Genomic DNA, 22377 nt, shown 5'->3' with positions numbered 1-22377 from the left:
CTGCCCTTCACACTAGGTCCTGCAGGAAAAAGGAAACACGTCCGTGTTTTAGAATCATGGCTTCGTCAAGAGATTCCCCTGTCTCAGGTACCCTGAGTTAAAATTGAGGAACAAAATCATCCAGAAATGCGGATTGGCTTTAAATTCAGTGTCATCATAATAATTTATATTATATTAAATCTTCACTCCCCTCCCCTAATCCCTACCAGCCGAACCTACCCCCACTCACTGCAAAATGCCCCCCTCCCTCCCTCCCTCCCTCCCACCGCCCGCCGGCTCCCCAAGTAGAAATGCACATTGTCGTAATAAACTGCCTTTGAAACTACCTTTGAACATTTTAAAACCACATGGGAGGGAGAGGAACCATTTTAAAACTCATCAACTAAGACAATCTTGCTTAGTTTATGAAATGTTTAGTTTTAGAGACAGTAAGGCTGTTAAAAGCCTTCGCTCAGTACAGGATAATAAAGTTGTAGCAGCAATGTTTCCACTTGCTGGTCTTGGAGAGCTACAATGCATGCTGGTTATCACTACATATGATGTCATGGTGTTAGGAGACCCCTGGCCACTAATTAGCTGAGCGCATATGCATTAGGTCGTTGGTTGGAATGAAAACCAGAGACGGCTGCAGCTCCCCAGGATCAGGATTGGGAACAGATGCACTTGTTGCAGGTGCTTGAGGTAGAAGTTGCGCTTAACCACTGACCTACGATCAGATCACTAAGCCCCAATCCAAACCTTGGCAATAAGGGGGGGAAAATACATCTGACTGTGGATCAGTGGTTAGAGGCAACGTCTACCTACTACCATTGAAGGTTTGAGGATCTCTCTCCAGGAGAGCAGCAGATATATACAATTGCCCCTACACACTGATCTCAGGTCAGTTTTGAGGTTTCCCCCCTAATGGTTAAGGTCAGGATTAGGGCAGGGTAAACTGATCCTAGATCTGTGCCTACGGGTAACTTGTACCTGGAGTGCAGAGTTGGCCAGGCATTATGACAGACCTTAAGTGCATGATGCTAGGGCAGCAATGCCGAGGTAACCTGGTCTGTCACCACTGAGCGGCGCCGGTGAGCGCCAGACTGAAAGTGTAGTGCAAAAGAAAGCCAAAAAAAAGAAGCCAAAATTTTTTTAAATAAAAAACATTCAAACTATCCTAAAAGTGAGTAGTTATCTACTAAAACGTACAAACATGCATCCCTGATTGACTATTTTGTGTGTCTTTACCTTAAAAAGGACGCGGTCAATGTTGCTTTCGTTCACTTTTAAAGAGTAGCAGAATATCGAAGGAGGAAAGAAAGTTTTGCGTTTGTTAAAGAAAAATGTCTACCTGGCGATAGAAATAATGAGGTTTTGATTCAGCTTCCTGGTGAGAGAGCTTCCTGTGACATTACTAGTTTTAGAGTTGGTTCAAAACATAAGAGACAGTTCACTTACCAATTGGTACTTTATGAGAGAGAGAGGGGGGGGTTCAAGGACCATAATAGTTTGTTCAAAAGGGTTCATTTTCAACCCCCCCCCTAATTTTTCCCAAAATGGGGATATTCCGCAGCCCAGACTGCATTTAAAAGCAATGCAGGGTCAGTGTATCAAGTTCAGAAATAGGGGGAGTTACGGTTTTGGGGGGATAATCAACATGCTTTACAAAATTGAATTAATAATTGTCACGTCACTCGTGGCTTTTGACGCATTTGTTTCGCCGCTTGATATAAAAGCTAAACAAATGTGCAATGTGCAGTGTCAAAGCGACCACCGCAGAACCAGCCGATTGGCTTAGTTTAAGTTTTAATTTCTCATCTCCAGTTTGTTTTAGAATCCTCCTCATATCCCTGCGCTTGTGCTCACCCAGATACTGCAACAGTAAATTGGCACAAATAAAGCTCCATTAGTTTCCAATGACGTAGTCTTAATGTTAAGATATTTTGTATACATATCAGGGGAAAGGAGGGGAGGATTCGGCGTCATCGTCGTCATTGTTTCTCAGTTAATCTTCAAATTCAATTTTCATTTTTTGCTCGTGGTTCAGATCGGCGGCCCCCGGCAGCGCATCCTCTCGCGGCGTGGCGGTTGGCGTAGTCTCTGACTCGGCGGCGGAATCCTGTCCTCCCATCCTCATGGTCAGTTTGAGCTTCTTCTTAGGAGGGTTCTTCAGTGTGCCCAGCCGCTCCTTCACCTTGTACTCCAGTGTGCTGTGAGGGATCCCGTATATGTTCTGGGCCTTGGACACGCTCATCTTCCCGCCCATTACCATGCCGATGGCCTCTTCTAAGATCTGGCTGTTATACTGGCGGTAGCGCCCCCTCTTCTTCCTGGGCTGCTTGGAGCCTAGGTCGCCCTCGGGGTCGGAGGTCGGGTACGGTGGACCGGAGGTCCCCTGGTCCACGTCGGAGCTCCAGTAGTCGGCCGCCCCATCCAGAAAACCTCCCAGGCTGTCTCTCAGGCTACCCCCACCGGCACGTCGGTTCTGCTTGGGCAGAATGGCCCTCAGCTTCCTGCTCAAGGCGTTCTCCACCCCACCGTGGCCCCCGGCGCCCACCATCATGGCCCCGTACCCGTACAGGTCTGAGGCGTGGGAGTCCCATGACAGGTCCATGCCCCTCACCTGGGGGATCTTCAGGTCCACGGGCGAGGAGTGGTGGCCTCCCGGCTCCCTCTTCACCACCACCTCATGGTGGCTACTGTGGTGGGTCTTGGTGGAGCCATGGTGGTGGCTGTGGTGGTGGAGGCCACCTCCGGAGGAGCTCTTGGAGGAGAACGCCCCATGTTGGTGGTTGTCCAGGAACAGAGGCAGGTCTTTGAGGTCTGAGAGGATGGCGCTGGCCTGCTTCAGCCTCAGCAGGCTGTCCAGTTGGTGGTGGTGGGCTTTACCACTGGAGGAGCCCCAGGGAGAGCCGTCCCGTGCCAGGCGGGGGTGGGGCTGTACGTGGTTCCCTTTGTTCCCTTGGTTGAGAAGCCCTGCCGCCTCCAGACTGGCCAATGAGAGAGCGGGGGGCTGGCCGAGGAGGCGATGCTTCTGGCTGAGGAGCTCCTCCTTGATAAGCAGAGAACGGGCCAATGGTGGCTTGAGGTGGGCGGAGCTGACGTAGCTGTCCCTCAGCCCGTCCTCTAAGCTTCTCGGCAGCATGATGTCATCGTCCTCCACGTCCCGAAAGGCGTGCTCAACTCTCAGGGCACGCCTGATTGGAGGGAAAAGAAAAGAGAGGGTCGTTAACTAGGAAGTACTAAAATCAGTCGATTCAGGAAGTGACTTGTAATGAACTGAAAACGACACATTAAAATTACACTACTCTACTCTGCTCATTGGTAATGTCAACAAATGAAAAGTACCGCTTGGTTTTTTAAAGAATATTACCTTATGTTTTTTAAAGTTGCACTTTCTTCCATAATGTGTCATTGTTTAGGTGTTTGTTTTCAGCAAAACTCTTCTGCAGTAAACATGTAACAGTAAACATGCAATATTTAAATGATAAATGTACCTCCCACAGACTTTAAAGGGGCAATCTGCAGTTGCTACATCCATTTTTGGACTTCTAAAGAGGTACCCACTGATTCTTGAAGAATATAATTTATAAATGCCTCATGAGGTTAGTTCAACTGTTGTACCCCATGTTTGTAAACAAAGTAAATGTAAACAAACACTATAAAACACACACATGCATAAAACTATAAGTCTGATATCATGGATGGTCAGTCCTTGCATCCATACAGATGTAGGATCTTAATTTGATCACTCTTTTGTTGCTGAGAATTCACTTAAATCCCACACTAACACATCGTTATATTAACAGTATTGCACTTTTCATGTAGTCTACTTTTGGCCAGCTAATAGCCTAACCACCGATCAAGCAATATTACAGACAAAACGTTTCAATCCTGTTACTGCAGGATTATTTCTACTTTGAAAATATACAGTGCATTCAGAAAAGCCTTAGGCTATGTTACAGCCTAAAATGGATTAAATTGTTTCCCCCCCCTCATCACTCTACACACAATATACCCCACAATGACAAAGCAAAAACCTTTTTTTGTAATTTGTTTTGCAATTTTACAAAAATATAAAAAACTGAAATATGACATTCACATAAGTATTCAGACCCTTTATTCAGTACATTGTTGAAGCACCTTTGGCAGCAATTAGAGCCTCGAGTCTTCTTGGGTATGACGCTACAAGCGTGGCACACCTGTATTTGGGGAGTTTCTCCCATTCTTCTCTGCAGATCCTCTCAAGTTCTGTCAGGTTGGATGGGGAGCATCGCTGCACAGCTCTTTTCTGGTCTCTCCAGAGATGTTCGATTGGAGAGTCCAGGCTCTGGCTGGGCCATTCAAGGACATTCAGAGACTTGTCCTGAAGCCATTCATGCGTTGTCTTGGCTGTGTGCTTAGGGTCGTTGTCCTGTTGGAAGGTGAACCTTTGCCCCAGTCTGAGGTGCTGAGCGCTCTGGAGCAGGTTTTCATCAAGGATCTCTCTGTATTTTGCTCCGTTCATCTTTCCCTCGATCCTGACTAGTCTCCCAGTCCCTGCCACTGAAGAACATCCCCACACCATGATGCTGCCACCACCATGCTTCACCGTAGGGATGGTGTCAGGTTTCCTCCAGACATGACGCTTGGCATTCAGGCCAAAGAGTTCAATCTTGGTTTCATCAGACCAGAGAATCTTGTTGCTCATGGTCTGAGAATCCTTTAGGTGCCTTTTGGCAAACTCCAAGTGGGCTGTCATATGCCTTTTACTGAGGAGTGGCTTCCGTCTGGCCACTCTACTATAAAGGCCTGATTGGTAGAGTGCTGCAGAGATGGTTGTCCTTCTGGAAGGTTTTCCCATCTCCACAGAGGAACTCTGGAGCTCTGTCAGAGTGACCATCGGGTTCTTGGTCACCTCCCTGACCAAGGCCCTTCTCCCCCGATTGCTCAGTTTTGCCAGGCATCCAGCTCTAGGAAGAGTCTTGGTGGTTCCAAACTTCTTCCATTTAAGAATGATGGAGGCCACTGTGTTCTTGGGGACCTTCAATGCAGCAGAAATGTTTTGGTATCTTTCCCCAGATCTGTGCCTCGACACAATCCTGTCTCGGAGCTCTTCGGACAATTCCTTCGACCTCATGGCTTGGTTTTTGCTCTGACATGCACTGTCAACTGTGAGACCTTATATCTACAGGTGTGTGCCTTTCCAAATTATGTCCAATCAATTGAATTTACCACAGGTGGACTCCAATCAAGTTGTAGAAACATTTCAAGGATGATCAATGGAAACAGGATGTACCTGAGATCAATTTCGAGTCTCATAGCAAAGGGTCTGAATTCTTATGTAAGTAAGGTATTTCTGTTGTTTATTTGTAATACATTTGCTAAAATTTCTAAAAAATCTGTTTTTGCTTTGTCATTATGGGGTATTGTGTGTAGATTGATGAGGAAAAAAAGTAATTTAATCAATTTGAGAATAAGGCTGTAACGTAACGAAATGTGGGAAAAGTCAAGGGGTCTGAATACTTTCCAATGCACTGTAGGTCAAATTAAGATAATTTAATTTCATGATTACTAGATATAGTATAGACACAAATAACTACGTATATATTCCCTTCAGTTTACAGACAGTACCTTTAATTGAAATTCAGTTTACTTCCTGGTGTGATGCTGGGTGTTCAATCTCCATTTCATTTCATTACATTCAAGCAAAAAGCCCATTTGAGAAAATGTTTTGGCTGTAAACTTGTGTTGGCTATTAGCTAGTTATAAATCTTGTCAGCTTGACAAAGTAGTTGCCATCATACGGATTATAACTCGTTAGCTGGTTCCATATGGTCTCATTACATGGGAGAGAGTGGCTGGTTACGTCCCAAATGGCACCCTATTCCCTATGTAGTGCACTACTTTTGACGAGGGCCCATAGTGCACTATGTAGGGAATAGGGTGCTATTTGGGATGCAACAGTGTCTAATGAATTATATTTACTGTGCAAAGCGGATGTAGCCTGAGCTATATTCCACTCATTACAGCACATTATTCTCTTATCTCCTATCTTTAACAATTAAGGTGCTCATGAGACAGAGAGAGAAAGAGGCAATTAACACTAATTTCCTAGGGGTTTTAACCAGGTGTAAAATATGCATGTTGTGACAGTGTGAGTCACTTTTATAGAGGTAATTAGAGCTAACTTACTCATGTCAAACATTTAATTTACTGTCTGTCTTTTTCAAACTCAATTTGATAAAAAAATATGTCTCACGCAGAGACACAAACGTATTTAAACTGAACTGCAATTCTTAGTAGTTTATTTGTCCCCATATTGCATTAAGCATAACTATCCATTTACATGGACATTTAAAATTCAATTTGGTTTAAAAAAAAAAAAAAAAGCAACTTTATTTTACCACGTAAAAAATTGAATATGTAATTTAAATGTTATTGAATCTTAATGCTGTTTAGAGATAGAGAGCCATGCACTGAGTAAACAGAGAACACACACAGTCTGCTACACTAATAAATAATGTGAGGACAATGAGAGGAGGGAAAACATAAAGGACACACAGCATAAATAACCATGACCATAATACCAATCCTCCACTGGGAGAAAGACTCATTTGCCTGAGAAGGTATAGAGGGCGCAGAATGGAGCGCATTGTGATCAGGTTCTAATTAACGGTATAGGGTAAACTGTATATAGTAACGGTGTCATAGAATTCACCTGACACAACACAATAGACATAATGCCTGCGGTTGGAGTTGAAGGCAGAGTTTTTCAGTTTCCAGCTAAACGAGGACCTTGGCATGTCTTCTATAGAAATAGTCACAAAAGGGGGAGCAACACAAGGATGCTCTTTTCTTCCACTCATTATTTGAGAAAATCGTTTTGAGCTCCCTTTCTCCTTTCTCCATTGGCCTGAAAACAGGCCTGAAAGTTATTCCTATAGGGGCTAGAAAGAAAATACTGTTTTCTAAGAAACCTGTGCTAAAGCTACCAAATGACATTTCCGTGACATGCCGTGCCTAACGTTTCTATTTCTGAACTACCTGAGGGAGAAAAAAAAAAACAAGTGACTTTTTTCTGACCTCGGTGTCGGTACTGTTCAGTATGTAACCATAGCAACAGTAGCCTTTAAGCAGGAAGCACATATCCCTGTCCCCCGCAGACAAGCAGAGTGACAGCTCAATGCTATGTTCTAAATAGGACCATAGACATGTCCATCAAAATGGAAGGGGAAGTGTAGACAGATAGTGAATGAGCCTTAGCACTGAGGACGTCAGCAACCAAATCCTGTGAACAAACAACTTTCTACCAAACTCTGCTTTATCCTATACGTCTGCCATATGGACATGCATATGTCAAAACGTAAAACAAGGACAGATGTTGGATCTTAATTTGATCAATCTTTTGTTGCTGAGAATTTTCCTGCAAAGCAGGGAGCGCAAACTTGTGGTGTATTTGTGTTTTAAAAAGGCTTCTGAAGTTTGTAATTTCCACTTTCAAATTCCAGACCTGATTTGCCCTAACGAAAAATGTATCAACCCCTACACACATGTCCATTCATTATAATCCACATAAAATTTACATTTCCTGTTGCTACAGGATTATTTTCCTGCTGTAGCAAACTGGCTCAAATTAAGATACTACATCTGTACATATATGCGTACCCCTGATGAGGTTGCTTTCTATATGTCAAAAAGTCAAATAATGACACACATCCCTGATGAAGTAGTTATATATATATACAGTGGGGGGAAAAGTATTTAGTCAGCCACCAATTGTGCAAGTTCTCCCACTTAAAAAGATGAGAGAGGCCTGTAATTTTCATCATAGGTACACGTCAACTATGGCAGACAAATTGAGATTTTTCTTTCCAGAAAATCACATTGTAGGATTTTTAATGAATTTATTTGCAAATTATGGTGGAAAATAAGTATTTGGTCACCTACAAACAAGCAAGATTTCTGGCTCTCACAGACCTGTAACTTCTTCTTTAAGAGGCTCCTCTGTCCTCCACCCGTTACCTGTATTAATGGCACCTGTTTGAACTTGTTATCAGTATAAAAGACACCTGTCCACAACCTCAAACAGTCACACTCCAAACTCCACTATGGCCAAGACCAAAGAGCTGTCAAAGGACACCAGAAACAAAATTGTAGACCTGCACCAGGCTGGGAAGACTGAATCTGCAATAGGTAAGCAGCTTGGTTTGAAGAAATCAACTGTGGGAGCAATTATTAGGAAATGGAAGACATACAAGACCACTGATAATCTCCCTCGATCTGGGGCTCCACGCAAGATCTCACCCCCGTGGGGTCAAAATGATTACAAGAACGGTGAGCAAAAATCCCAGAACCACACGGGGGGACCTAGTGAATGACCTGCAGAGAGCTGGGACCAAAGTAACAAAGCCTACCATCAGTAACACATTACGCCGCCAGGGACTCAAATCCTGCAGTGCCAGACGTGTCCCCCTGCCTAAGCCAGTACATGTCCAGGCCCGTCTGAAGTTTGCTAGAGTGCATTTGGATGATCCAGAAGAGGATTGGGAGAATGTCATATGGTCAGATGAAACCAAAATATAACTTTTTGGTAAAAACTCAACTCGTCGTGTTTGGAGGACAAAGAATGCTGAGTTGCATCCAAAGAACACCATACCTACTGTGAAGCATGGGGGTGGAAACATCATGCTTTGGGGCTGTTTTTCTGCAAAGGGACCAGGACGACTGATCTGTGTAAAGGAAAGAATGAATGGGGCCATGTATCGTGAGATTTTTAGTGAAAACCTCCTTCCATCAGCAAGTGCATTGAAGATGAAAGGTGGCTGGGTCTTTCAGCATGACAATGATCCCAAACACACCGCCCGGGCAACGAAGGAGTGGCTTCGTAAGAAGCATTTCAAGGTCCTGGAGTGGCCTAGCCAGTCTCCAGATCTCAACCCCATAGAAAATCTTTGGAGGGAGTTGAAAGTCTGTGTTGTCCAGCAACAGCCCCAAAACATCACTGCTCTAGAGGAGATATGCATGGAGGAATGGGCCAAAATACCAGCAACAGTGTGTGAAAACCTTGTGAAGACTTACAGAAAACGTTTGACCTGTGTCATTGCCAACAAAGTATTGAGAAACTTTTGTTATTGACCAAATACTTATTTTCCACCATAATTTGCAAATAAATTCATAAAAAATCCTACAATGTGATTTTCTGGATTTTTTCCCCTCATTTTGTCTGTCATAGTTGACGTGTACCTATGATGAAAATTACAGGCCTCTCTCATCTTTTTAAGTGGGAGAACATGCACAATTGGTGGCTGACTAAATACTTTTTGTGTCTTACAATTACATTTAGAATATATTTGATGAGGGGGTTAGAAGACAGATTTTCCCAGTAAGAAGTCTGGCTGGCTCCTCTTGAACAATACAGGGGTAAAACCAGGGGGTTTCACATTAATGATGGCTGCACCTTATAGTCTACATCATATACAGTGCATTCGGAAAGTATTCCGACCCCTTGACTTTTTCCACATTTTCTTACATTACAGCCTACAATGGATTCAATTAATGTTTTTCCTCATCAATCTACACACAAATAAAAATACAAAACAGAAATACCTTATTTACATAAGTATTCAAACCCTTTGCTATGAGACTCGAAATTGAGCTCAGGTGCATCCTGTTTCCATTGATCATCCTTGAGATGTTTCTACAACTTGATTTGAGCCCACCTGTGGTAAATTCAATTGATTGGACATGATTTGGAAAGGCACACAACTGTCTATATAAGGTCCCACAGTTGACAGTGCATGTCATAGCAAAAACCAAGCCATTAAGTCAAAGGAATTTTCCGTAGAGCTCCGAGACAGGATTGTATCGAGGCACAGATCTGGGGAAGGGTACCAAAAAATGTCAGCAGCGTTGAAGGTCCCAAAGAACACAGTGGCCTCCATCATTCATAAATGGAAGAAGTTTGGAACCACCAAGACTCTGCATAGAGCTGGCCGCCCGGCCAAACTGAGCAATCGGGGGAGAAGGGCCTTGTTCAGGGAGGGGACCAAGAACCCGATGGTCACTCTGACAGAGCTGGCCAGACGGAAGCCACTCCTCAGTAAAAGGCACAGGACAGCCCGCTTGGAGCTTCCCAAAAGGCACCTAAAGGACTCTCAGACCATGAGAAACAAGAGTCTCTGATCTGATTAAACAAAGCTTGAACTCTTTGGCCTGAATGCCAAGCGTCACGTCTGGAGGAAACCTGGCACCATCTCTACGGTGAAGCATGGTGGTGGCAGCATCATGCTGTGGGGATGTTTTTCAGCGGTAGGGACTGGGAGACTAGTCAGGATCGAGGGAAAGATGAACGGAGCAAAGTACAGAGAGATCCTCGATGAAAACCTGCTCCAGAGTGCTCAGCACCTCGGACTGGGGCGAAGGTTCACCTTCCAGCAGGACAACGACACTAAGCACACAGCCAAGACAATGCAGGAGTGGCTTCGGGACAAGTCTCTGAAGGTCCTTGAGTGGCCCATCCAGAGCCCGGACTTGAACCCGATCGAACATCTCTGGAGAGACCTGAAAATAAACTCAGCAAAAAATAAAACGTCCTCTCACTGTCAACTGCGTTTATTTTCAGCAAACTTAACGTGTAAATATTTGTATGAACATAACAAGATTCAACAACTAAGACATAAACTGAACAAGTTCCACAGACATGTGACCAACAGAAATGGAATAATGTGTCCCTGAACAAAGGGGGGAGTCAAAATCAAAAGTAACAGTCAGTATCTGGTGTGGCGACCAGCTGCATTAAGTACTGCAGTGCATCTTCTCTTCATGGACTGCACCAGATTTGCCAGTTCTTGCTGTGAGATGTTACCCCACTCTTCCAGCAAGGCACCTGCAAGTTCCCAGACATTTCTGGGGGGAATGGCCCTAGCCCTCACCCTCCGATCCAACAGGTCCCAGACATGCTCAATGGGATTGAGATCCGGGCTCTTCGCTGGCCATGGCAGAACACTGACATTCCTGTCTTGCAGGAAATCACGCACAGAACGAGCAGTATGGCTGGTGGCATTGTCATGCTGGAGGGTCATATCAGAATGAGCCTGCAGGAAGGATACCACATGAGGGAGGAGGATGTCTTCCCTGTAACGCACAGCGTTGAGATTGCCTGCAATGACAACAAGCTCAGTCCGATGATGCCGTGACACACCGCCCCAGACCATGACGGACCCTCCACCTCCAAATCGATCCCGCTCCAGAGTACAGGCCTCGGTGTAACGCTCATTCCTTCGACGATAAACACGAATCCAACCATCACCCCTGGTGAGACAAACCCGCGACTCGTCAGTGAAGAGCACTTTTTGCCAGTCCTGTCTGGTCCAGCGATGGTGGGTTTGTGCCCATAGGCGACGTTGTTGCCAGTGATGTCTGGTGAGGACCTGCCTTACAACATGCCTACAAGCCCTCAGTCCAGCCTCTCTCAGCCTATTGCGGACAGTCTGAGCACTGATGGAGGGATTGTGTGTTCCTGGTGTAACTCGTTGTTGTTGCCATCCTGTACCTGTCCCGCAGGTGTGATGTTCGGATGTACCGATCCTGTGCAGGTGTTGTTACACGTGGTCTGCCACTGCAAGGACGATCAGCTGTCCGTCCTGTCTCCCTGTAGCGCTGTCTTAGGCGTCTCACAGTACGGACATTGCAATTTATTGCCCTGGCCACATCTGCAGTCCTCATGCCTCAGTAGAAAGGCATCTTTAGTGGCCTCTAAGTTTTCATAACTGTGACCTTAATTGCCTTCCGTCTGTAAGCTGTTAGTGTCTTAACGACCGTTCCACAGGTAAATGTTCATTAATTGTTTATGGTTCATTGAACAAGCATGGGAAACAGTGTTTAAACCCTTTACAATGAAGATCTGTGAAGTTATTTGGATTTTTACTAATTATCTTTGAAAGACAGGGTCCTGAAAAAGGGCCGTTTCTTTTTTTGCTGAGTTTAGCTGTGCAGCGATGCTCCCCATTCAACATGACAGAGCTTGAGAGGATCTGCAGAGAAGAATGGGAGAAACTCCCCAAATACAGGTGTGCCAAGCTTGTAGCGTGATACCCAAGATGACTCGAGGCTGTAATCGCTGCCAAAAGGTGCTTCAACAAAGTACTGAGTGAAGGGTCTGAAAACTTTATGTAAATGTAAGTTATGTACGTTTTTTAAATGTTTTTGACATTTGCAAAAAAAATCTAAAAACATGTTTAGTCCGCTATAGTCCTCAGTGGTGGTTAGTGATGTATGGTGCCTAGTGGCACTTGTTTTGCTGTATGAAACTAAAATAAACAAACTAGTGATGTATTGGTTATTATGGTGTAATGATCTTTTTAAAGGATACTGTTATTATTTGATTGTGTATGTGAATACCTGGTTATTTTTCGCACTGTAAAATAAAGTGGTATCCAAAGTAAGCTAAATGAGTGTGTTGATCTGTGTTTGGTAATATATCTGTGGTCTAGGGGGAAGGATGGAGGGATGGAGGAGGGGTGGATGGAGGAGGGGTGGATGGAGGAGGGTTGGATGGAGGAGGGTTGGATGGAGGAGGGGTGGATGGAGGAGGGTTGGATGGAGGAGGGGTGGATGGAGGAGGGGTGGATGGAGGAGGGGTGGATGGAGGAGGGGTGGATGGAGGAGGGGTGGATGGAGGAGGGGTGGATGGAGGAGGGGTGGATGGACGAGGGGTGGATGGAGGAGGGGTGGATGGAGGAGGGGTGGAGCGAGGGAGGAGGGTAAATCCAGATTCCACATCCCCTTCTTAAATTAATATCACATGACCTGATCATTAGATAATCCCAAACCACCAACGCTGTTTCTGATACACCAACAAGGTGTCTTACAACAGATTACACACACACACACACACACCACCCTCACCATACATTATCGCTTTGGGGCGTTAACATGTATCGAGCCTCTCAAATCCATCTTTGACCTTCCGTGTATTCTAATAATTCCTAGGTCTATTCCGTAATTATCCAGGTAATTTATTCTAACTTAAAGCAGGAAAACAAAGTTTCTACAGTGTGTTAATCATGCAAATATGACTTGAAGGCAGAACGCTCAGTTATCAAAATACACCACGGCATTGTGGGTAAGTCGATAAAAGCGGGGTAGAGAAGAGAGACAAAGGAAAACCACCAGTCCCTCAGGTCTTTGATGCAGTCTAACGTTCAACTCCTATATGATGAATAATTGATAATGGATTAATGTTAGTTACTTATAAATACCTATGTACTGTAATCATACTGATAATGGACTAGGGTTAGTTACTTATAAATACCTATGTACTGTAATCATACTGATTGTGGATTAGGGTTAGTTACTTATCAATACCTAGGTACTGTAATCATACTGATAATAGATTAGGGTTAGTTACTTATAAATACCTAGGCACAGTAATCATAATGATAATGGATTAGGGTTAGTTACTTAGCAATACCTAGGTACTGTAATCATACTGATAATGGATTAAGTTGAGAGTTAGTTACTTATAAATACCTAGGTACTGTAACCACACTGATAATGGATTAGGGTTAGTTACTTAGCAATACCTAGGTACTGTAATCATACTGATAATGGATTAAGTTGAGAGTTAGTTACTTATAAATACCTAGGTACTGTAATCATAATGATAATGGATTAGGGTTAGTTACTTATAAATACCTATGTACTGTAATCATACTGATTGTGGATTAGGGTTAGTTACTTATCAATACCTAGGTACTGTAATCATACTGATAATAGATTAGGGTTAGTTACTTATAAATACCTAGGCACAGTAATCATAATGATAATGGATTAGGGTTAGTTACTTATAAATACCTAGGCACTGTAATCATAATGATAATGGATCAGGGTTAGTTACTTATAAATACCTAGGCACTGTAATCATAATGATAATGGATTTGGGTTAGTTACTTATAAATACCTAGGTACTGTAATCATACTGATAATGGATTAGGGTTAGTTACTTATAAATACCTAGGCACTGTAATCATAATGATAATGGATTTGGGTTAGTTACTTATAAATACCTAGGTACTGTAATCATACTGATAATGGATTAGGGTTAGTTACTTATCAATACCTAGGTACTGTAATCATACTGATAATGGATTAGGGTTAGTTACTTATAAATACCTAGGCACAGTAATCATAATGATAATGGATTAGGGTTAGTTACTTATAACTACCTAGGCACTGTAATCATAATGATAATGGATCAGGGTTAGTTACTTATAAATACCTAGGCACTGTAATCATAATGATAATGGATTAGGGTTAGTTACTTATAAATACATAGGTACTGTAATCATACTGATAATGGATTAGGGTTAGTTACTGTACTTATAAATACCTAGGTACTGTATTCATACTGATTATGGATTAGGGTTAATTACTGTACTTATAAATACCTAGGTACTGTAACCACACTGATAATGGACTAGGGTTAGTTACTTATAAATACTGTACCTAGGTACTGTAATCATACTGATAATGGATTAGGTTAAGAGTTAGTTACTTATAAATACCGCGGTACTGTAATCATACTGATAATGGATTAGGTTAAGAGTTAGTTACTTATAAATACCTTGGTACTGTAATCATACTGATAATGGATTAGGTTAAGAGTTAGTTACTTATAAATACCTCGGTAATGTATTCATACTGATAATGGATTAGGGTTAGGGTTAGTTATCTTCCGACGCTCAAAGCCCTATACATCGTAACGTAACAAGAGGTGTTTATCTTGGAAAGCAATGGGAAATAACACATTGATCACTACAATGATCCTTTATAACAGAGGTGGAGGTGGGTGGAGTGTGTGTGTGTGTGTGTGTGTGTGTGTGTGTGTGTGTGTGTGTGTGTGTGTGTGTGTGTGTGTCCTACCCCTTGACTGTGGGCGATAGGGTGTAACTGTGAGAGTTTTTGAGGACGGTGCCAGCCATGCCGTGGGCCTTCTTGGTGGAGAGGTCCAGGACTCCATCTGAGGATTAACATACACACATACACACACACTGTTTTAGCGCACAGTTCATCACAGCTTATCTAAGTATGTACTGTATAACTTGACTTCAATTGATTGTGACTTTTTAAATGAATGTAATTAACATTTTAAATGTGTCGTTCAATAATATATGTTTCTGTTACTCTGCATCACTGGGCCTGAGAAAGGAAATGACTCCAGGAGAAGAATACAACATATAAAAAAATCAAAAGAATAAATAGTGAAAATAATCATTACCTTTCCCTACGCCCTGCTCTTTGTTTAAAGAGTAATAACAATCATTATTTTCCTCTTTCCACTGACTGAACCAACCACACACACACACACACACACACACACACACACACACACACACACACACACACACACACACACACACACACACCTCCCCCTCCTCCACTGGTTAGTAATCCCCAAAGTGCAGCTGACCTAGCTGATGACCCGTCCCATCTGAACAGAGCTGAAGGACCTCTTTAATCGTTAGGGCTTTTTGGTTGGACAAAACAAGGTGGTGATATTAAAAGGAATTTCTCTGTGTGTGTGTGTGTGTGTGTGTGTGGGGGGGGGGTTAAAGCCTGGGGGTTCATATTTTTAAGATTCAAACATTTGTTTATTGGGCAGGAAAACATATATTTTTCAGCGTAACGATACTTGGCATTCAGCCTCCAACTGTTTGTTAAATTTAGAATACTAATAGTTTTTGTTTGGCCCTATAAAACTTTTACTGCTCCAACTATAGGTTGTGGGGGAGTTCTAGGGATTATTTGGGAAAGTTACAGGGGATGATTGGGTAATAAAAAAGAGATAACAGAGCTATAGAAGAGATATAGGGGAGAGATAAGCGAGATATAGGGGAGAGATAAGCGAGATATAGGGGAGATATAGGGGAGAGATATAGGGGAGAGATAAGCGAGATATAGGGGAGAGATAAGCGAGATATAGGGGAGATATAGGGGAGATATATAGGGGAGAGATATAGAGGAGAGATATAGCGGCGATATAGGGGATATATAGGAAAGATATAGTAGAGATATAAGGGGGATATAGGGGGAGATATAGGGGTGATATAGGGGCGATATAGGGAGATATAAGGGGAGAGATATAGTGGAGATATAGGGGAGAGATATAGGGGAGAGATATAGGGGAGATATAGGGGAGAGATATAGGGGAGAGATATAGGGGAGATATAGGGGAGAGATATAGCGGAGAGATATAGGGGAGATATAGGGGAGAGATATAGGGGAGAGATATAGGGGAGATATAGGGGAGAGATATAGAGGAGAGATATAGCGGCGATATAGTGGATATATAGGAGAGATATAGGAAAGATATAGTAGAGATATAAGGGGGATATAGGGGGAGATATAGGGGCGATATAGGGGTGATATAGGGAGATATAAGGGGAGATATAGGGAGATATAAGGGGATATATAAGGGAGATATAAGGGAGATATAGGGGGAGATATAGGGGCGATATAGGGGAGATATAGGGGCGATATAAGGGGAGATATAGGGAGATATAGGGGAGATATAGGGAGAGATATAGGGGAGATATAGGGAGAGATATAGGGGCGGCGATATAGGGGCGGTATAGGGCGTTCTATGGAAGCTATGGGAGAGTTCTCTGGTCCAGTCCAGTTTTTTCTTCTACTTATTTATTTTATAGATTTTTTTTCTTATTTCTCTTTTTCTTATTGTTGTTGCACTGTTGAGAGAGAGAGCCTGCAAGTCAGCATTTCATTCTACTGTGTACACCACTTGTATCCTGTCCATATGACAAATACAATTGAATGCGATTTGGATGTGGTGTCTTACCCTCTGTTTTGGTCTCTGTGGTGTCAGGCCTCTTGACGGTGAGGTCCAGCGGAGAGTCCTGGTCGGCCATGAGAAGCTTGCTGAGGACGGGGTTCTGTGCAGAGGCAGCAGCGCCGGTACCACTACAGTTACTGCCGGAGGCGGGGCTGAGGCCCGGTCCCGGGGTGGGGGACGGGGGGCTGGACGCCCCCAGCAGGGTGAGGGGGGCCGGGGCTAGCGAGGCCGCTCTCGGCAGGAGGAGGCTTTGGTCCTTGATGCCGTTGGGCTGAGGGTGATGGGGGGTGTCCTGAGAAGAGGTGTTTTTTGAGGTATATTCGGCAGCGAACTGACGGATCATTCGCTGCATTATCTCACGAGCCACTAGAGGGATGTGGGGGTCCGAGAAGCTTGGGAGGTCTGCTAAAGACAAACATACACACAACATTAGACAACTATTATAACCTTCTTCATCAGTTTAACATTCCACTGACTGGTTAAAGAGCCAGCAGCACTACAACTATCAACATTAAAGCTGTAATATATAACTTTTTGGGCGACCTGACCAAATTCACATAGAAATGTCGGTTATAAATCTGTCATTCTCATTGGAAGCAAGTCTAAGAAGCGGTAGATCTGTTCTATGGGCACTATTTCTATGCCTCCCATTCTTAAAATGTTGTTTTTGCGTCTTACTTTCGGTTTTGTACACCAGCTTCAAACAGCTGAAAATAAAATATTTTTGGTTATTGAAAAGACAGCGGTTTAGATGGTAACTTTTGAGTAATTTTTTTGGTTACTACATGATTCCGTGTGTGTTATTTAATAGTTTTGATGTCTTCACTATTATTCTAGAATGTAGAAAATAGTAAAAGTAAAGAAAAACTCTGGAATGAGTCGGTGTTGTAAAACTGGTACTGGATATGCACAGGACATGTTTTTTAATACCCCTCTGTAATACTACAGACAGACCATTAGCTAGGCTTCGTCGGAAATGGCACCCTATTCCCTATGTAGTGCACTACTTTTGACCAGAACCCTATTGGCCCCTAAAGTAGTGCACTAAATAGGGAATAGGGTGCCATTTGGGACGCACCACCTAGTCTACCCTATAACCCTCAACCTTCAGCCCCAAAACAACAGAAGTGATTTGGCATACAAGCTTTTTGGAAAAACATTTCCTTTCGGACCGAGGAATTGTGCCCTGTGTCCGAAAGGGGAAGCTTCCGGAAAACAATAGCGACATCCCAAATGGCATCCTGGCACCCTATTCCCTATATAGTGCGTTACTTTTAACCAGGGCCCTATGCGATCTGGTCAAAAGTAGTGCACTATGTAGGGAATAGGGTGCCGTTTGGGATGCAGCCCGTGTGGACCAAAAACATGCAGCCGGGAGCATATAGACATTATAAAAAAACTTGTAGCTAAAGGAACAACACTGGGAAGGAAGACACCACACCCTCAGACACAAAACATATCTAGGAGCTAAGGCCCCAAAATAAAAGAGTGGGTACAAAAATGTTTGTGTGTGTGTGTGTGTACACGTGTGTTTGTCTCCATCCGTGTGTAAGTGTCTATATACTGTGCATAGTGTTTGTTCAGCTATATACACAGCGTACAAAACATTAAGAACACCTTCCTAATATTGAGTTGCACCCCCACCCTTTTGCCCTCAGAACAGCCTCAATTCGTCGGGAATGGACTCTACAAGGTGCCGAAAGCGTTCCACAGGGATGCTGGCCCATGTTGACTCCAATGCTTCCCATAGTTGTGTCAAGTTGGCAGGATGTCCTTTGGATGGTGGACCATTCTTGATACACAGCGTGAAAAACCCAGCAGCGTTGCAGTTCTTGACACACTCAAACCGGTGTACCTGGCACCTACTACCATACACTTAAATATTTTGTCTTGCCCATTCACCCTCTGAATGGCACATATACACAATCCTTCTTTAACCTGTCTCCTCCCCTTCCTCTACACTGATTGAAGTGGATTTAACAGGTGACATCAATAAGGGATCATAGCTTTCACCTGGGTTCACCTGGTCAGTCTACGTCACGGAAATAATGTTTTGTACACTCAGTGTATAGCAGCTGTAGGCCAGCTGAGAGCTGAGGGCTGAGGGTTGAGGGTTGAGAGCTGAGGGCTGAGGGTTGAGGGCTGAGGGCTGAGGGCTGAGGGCTGAGGGCTGAGGGCTGAGGGTTGAGGGCTGAGGGTTGAGGGTTGAGGGTTGAGGGCTGAGGGCTGAGGGCTGAGGGCTGAGGGTTGAGGGCTGAGGGCTGAGGGCTGAGGGTTGAGAGCTGAGGGCTGAGAGTTCTAGGTTCTAAACTCCCTTATGGTTCTAATTTCTAGACTCCCTTATAGTTCTAGGTTCTAAACTCCCTTATGATTCTACGTTCTAGACTCCCTTATGGTTTTATAGGTTCTAGACTCACCCTTTCTGTAGAAGACAGCATTGAGGAACTCTTCGGCTTGCTTCTCCAGGCGGTTGATTTTGGACGTGTCCTGTTTCAAGTCTTCTGGTTCTGATAAGACCTGGGGGGTGATGCCAACCAAGTGTTCCTGAGAGGGACACAGAACACAACACGAAAAGGGTTTAGGATTTTAATAATAATAATAATAATAATATGCCATTTAGCAGACGCTTTTATCCAAAGCGACTTACAGTCATGCGTGCATACATTTTTGTGTATGGGTGGTCCCGGGGATCGAACCCACTACCCTGGCGTTACAAACGCCGTGCTCTACCAGCTGAGCTACAGAGGACCACGATTTTAGAAAACAGTACATACTTTATAACCAAATGTTCCTGAGAGGAACACAGACAAAGCAGACACAGGGTTTTAATGAAGTTCTCCTGGACAAAACACACAGGAAAAACTGAAAGTACTTTTTAAGTACTGTATTTTTTTTAAGAAGGCAAAGACAAATATGACAATAGGTGGCGATATATAGTTGTGGCGGAAGCTTTTAAAAGCCCTGATGAAAAATATAAGTGATGAAGAAACATCTTTGTGTGGTACTATGGACTCTTGCAGTCATTGTGTTTATAGAACAAGCAAATGAATGATCTGGGGTGGGGGTGGGGGGAATGGGCGTGACATCCTGATTGTCTCTCCTCTTTCTCCTCTTAGTGATGTGAAAACAGACAAAACAAAAAGAGGTTCAGGCAGTTCCTTTAAGGCGGCATACCTTAATATGAATCTCTCTCTCTCTCTCTCTCAGCCTCTCTCTCTCTCTCTCAGCCTCTCTCTCTCAGCCTCTCTCTCTCAGCCTCTCTCTCTCTCTCTCTCTCAGCCTCTCTCTCCCTTCCCCTCTCTCTCTGTTGGGAGTTTGCATAGCTGCAGATCAATGAATCAATTGTTTCCGTCCTCTGCAGGTCCTCTGGCATTTCATGCAATTAAACGCACGGAGTGAAATATCAAGATCCTGTCCCAAATGGGACCCTATTCCCTACATAGTGCACTACTTTTGATTAGAGCCCTATGGGCAGTGTTCAAAAGTAGTGCACTATAAAGGGAATAGGGTGCCATTTGGGATGCATCCAAGCCCAACTCACCCAGCCCAGGCATGGTAGGGCCAGAGACAACCCAAAGACAAGCAGAGGAAAGAGGGCTGATATGTTATATGTCATATGTTTTATGGACCATGGAGCGTACTCACAAAGTGTCTCAGAAGTAGGAGTGCTGAACCTGATAGCTATCATTCATATTATCCTATTCATTATAATCTAAAAGGCAAAACTGACCCTACTACTACTACTACTACGTTATATGTTTATAATAATATTAATAATAATAATAATTATTATTATTATTTGGTGGGTGCTTATATTTGTTCTTTTTCACACATGTACAAGTGTGTTTTAACACGCGTGTGAATTTTAGGTGCCAGATGGCCGACCTTCAGGGTTGAAGAGGTCAAGTTGAAAAAATAGAAAAGGAGCGGTTGGTTGGCGTGGCAACAGAAGAGGGGGGGGGGGCTTCTGTTGCCACGTTAAAGGGAAATCTGGGATTGGTATATCAAAAGTAGCAGGGTGTCCGCTTCTTTATTGTTTGAATCCCAGATTGCCGCATTAAAGACAAAGAAAAAATGGAGGACGAGTGGCACCCGAATGACGACAAGCCATCAATTAACAAGGTCAAAGGGAACGAGGGGTGACTAAAAGGCCAGAAAAATATAATAATACATTCCCAGAGGCAACAAATATGGGCGCCATTTTAGGATAAGAAGACATGGCTGAATGAGTGAGACGGCCAGGGATTGATCTCTACTTAAAGGGTGTGTGTGTGTGTGTGTGTGTGTGTGTGTGTGTGTGTGTGTGTGTGTGTGTGTGTGTGTGTGTGTGTGTGTGTGTTTGTGTGTGTGTGTTGTGTGTGTTATTGTCGATGAGGCGATGGAAAGATGAAAAGATGCAGACTGGCTTTTGTTCCTGAAGCTAATCAGCTATTTCTAATGCAGTATGTGGGGTTTTGCTAATCAGCTAGCTGTAATGCTGTGTGGGGTTTAGCTAATCAGCTAGCTGTAATGCAGTGTGTGGGGTTTAGCTAATCAGCTAGCTGTAATGCAGTGTGTGGGGTTTAGCTAATCAGCTAGCTGTAATGCTGTGTGGGGTTTAGCTAATCAGCTAGCTGTAATGCAGTGTGTGGGGTTTAGCTAATCAGCTAGCTCTAATGCAGTGAGTGGGGTTTGCTAATCAGCTAGCTGTAATGCAGTGAGTGGGGTTTAGCTAATCAGCTAGCTCTAATGCAGTGAGTGGGGTTTGCTAATCAGCTAGCTGTAATGCAGTGTGTGGGGTTTAGCTAATCAGCTAGCTGTAATGCTGTGTGGGGTTTAGCTAATCAGCTAGCTGTAATGCAGTGTGTGGGGTTTAGCTAATCAGCTAGCTCTAATGCAGTGAGTGGGGTTTGCTAATCAGCTAGCTGTAATGCAGTGAGTGGGGTTTAGCTAATCAGCTAGCTCTAATGCAGTGAGTGGGGTTTGCTAATCAGCTAGCTGTAATGCAGTGAGTGGGGTTTAGCTAATCAGCTAGCTCTAATGCAGTGAGTGGGGTTTGCTAATCAGCTAGCTGTAATGCAGTGTGTGGGGCTTAGCTAATCAGCTAGCTGTAATGCAGTGAGTGGGGTTTGCTAATCAGCTAGCTGTAATGCAGTGAGTGGGGTTTAGCTAATCAGCTAGCTCTAATGCAGTGAGTGGGGTTTGCTAATCAGCTAGCTGTAATGCAGTGTGTGGGGTTTAGCTACTGTCTCGATATGTGTGTGTGTGTGTGTGTGTGTGTGTGTGTGTGTGTGTGTGTGTGTGTGTGTGTGTGTGTGTTGTTTTGCGAGCGATAGACAGAGAGAGAAAAAGGGAGAGTGGGAGGGCAGAGAGAGAGAGGGATATTAGGGAGGAGGGACCTATTCAGGTACTATCAGTCTTTCATTTTAAATAAAGGGAATCATTCTAAGCAGGCAACCAGAATATTGCTCCTCTTCTCCCCCATCCCCCATCCCCCTCTCGCTCCCTCTCTCCCCCTCCCCCAAAAACATTATCAAGTACCAAAATATACAAGACCAAAACGAGAAAGATAGATAGGAGAAAAAAGG

General features: G+C 43.8%; 1 protein-coding gene across 3 annotated transcripts in view; it reads right to left on the bottom strand.

The window, feature by feature from the left end:
* Nucleotides 1–277: 277 nt before the first annotated feature.
* Nucleotides 278–22377, bottom strand: part of lcor (ligand dependent nuclear receptor corepressor) — a 62205-nt gene continuing 40105 nt past the window's right edge. For 2 of the 3 annotated variants that reach the window (XM_041839017.2, XM_041839019.2), the window contains exons 4-7: nt 19228–19354; nt 16817–17215; nt 14884–14980; nt 278–3176 (exon numbers count right to left, since the gene is read on the bottom strand). In XM_041839017.2, coding sequence (XP_041694951.1) covers nt 1985–3176; nt 14884–14980; nt 16817–17215; nt 19228–19354 — 1815 coding nt within the window. In that variant the 3' untranslated portion in view covers nt 278–1984. The remainder of the gene's footprint in view (nt 3177–14883; nt 14981–16816; nt 17216–19227; nt 19355–22377) is intronic. The other variant, XM_041839018.2, reaches the window with a different exon arrangement.

This window comes from Coregonus clupeaformis, chromosome 20 (genome assembly GCF_020615455.1).
Source record: "Coregonus clupeaformis isolate EN_2021a chromosome 20, ASM2061545v1, whole genome shotgun sequence".
NCBI classification, from domain to species: domain Eukaryota; kingdom Metazoa; phylum Chordata; class Actinopteri; order Salmoniformes; family Salmonidae; genus Coregonus; species Coregonus clupeaformis.
The sequence above is the reverse complement of the archived record's forward strand: the minus strand, read 5'-3'. Positions and strand labels throughout refer to the sequence as shown.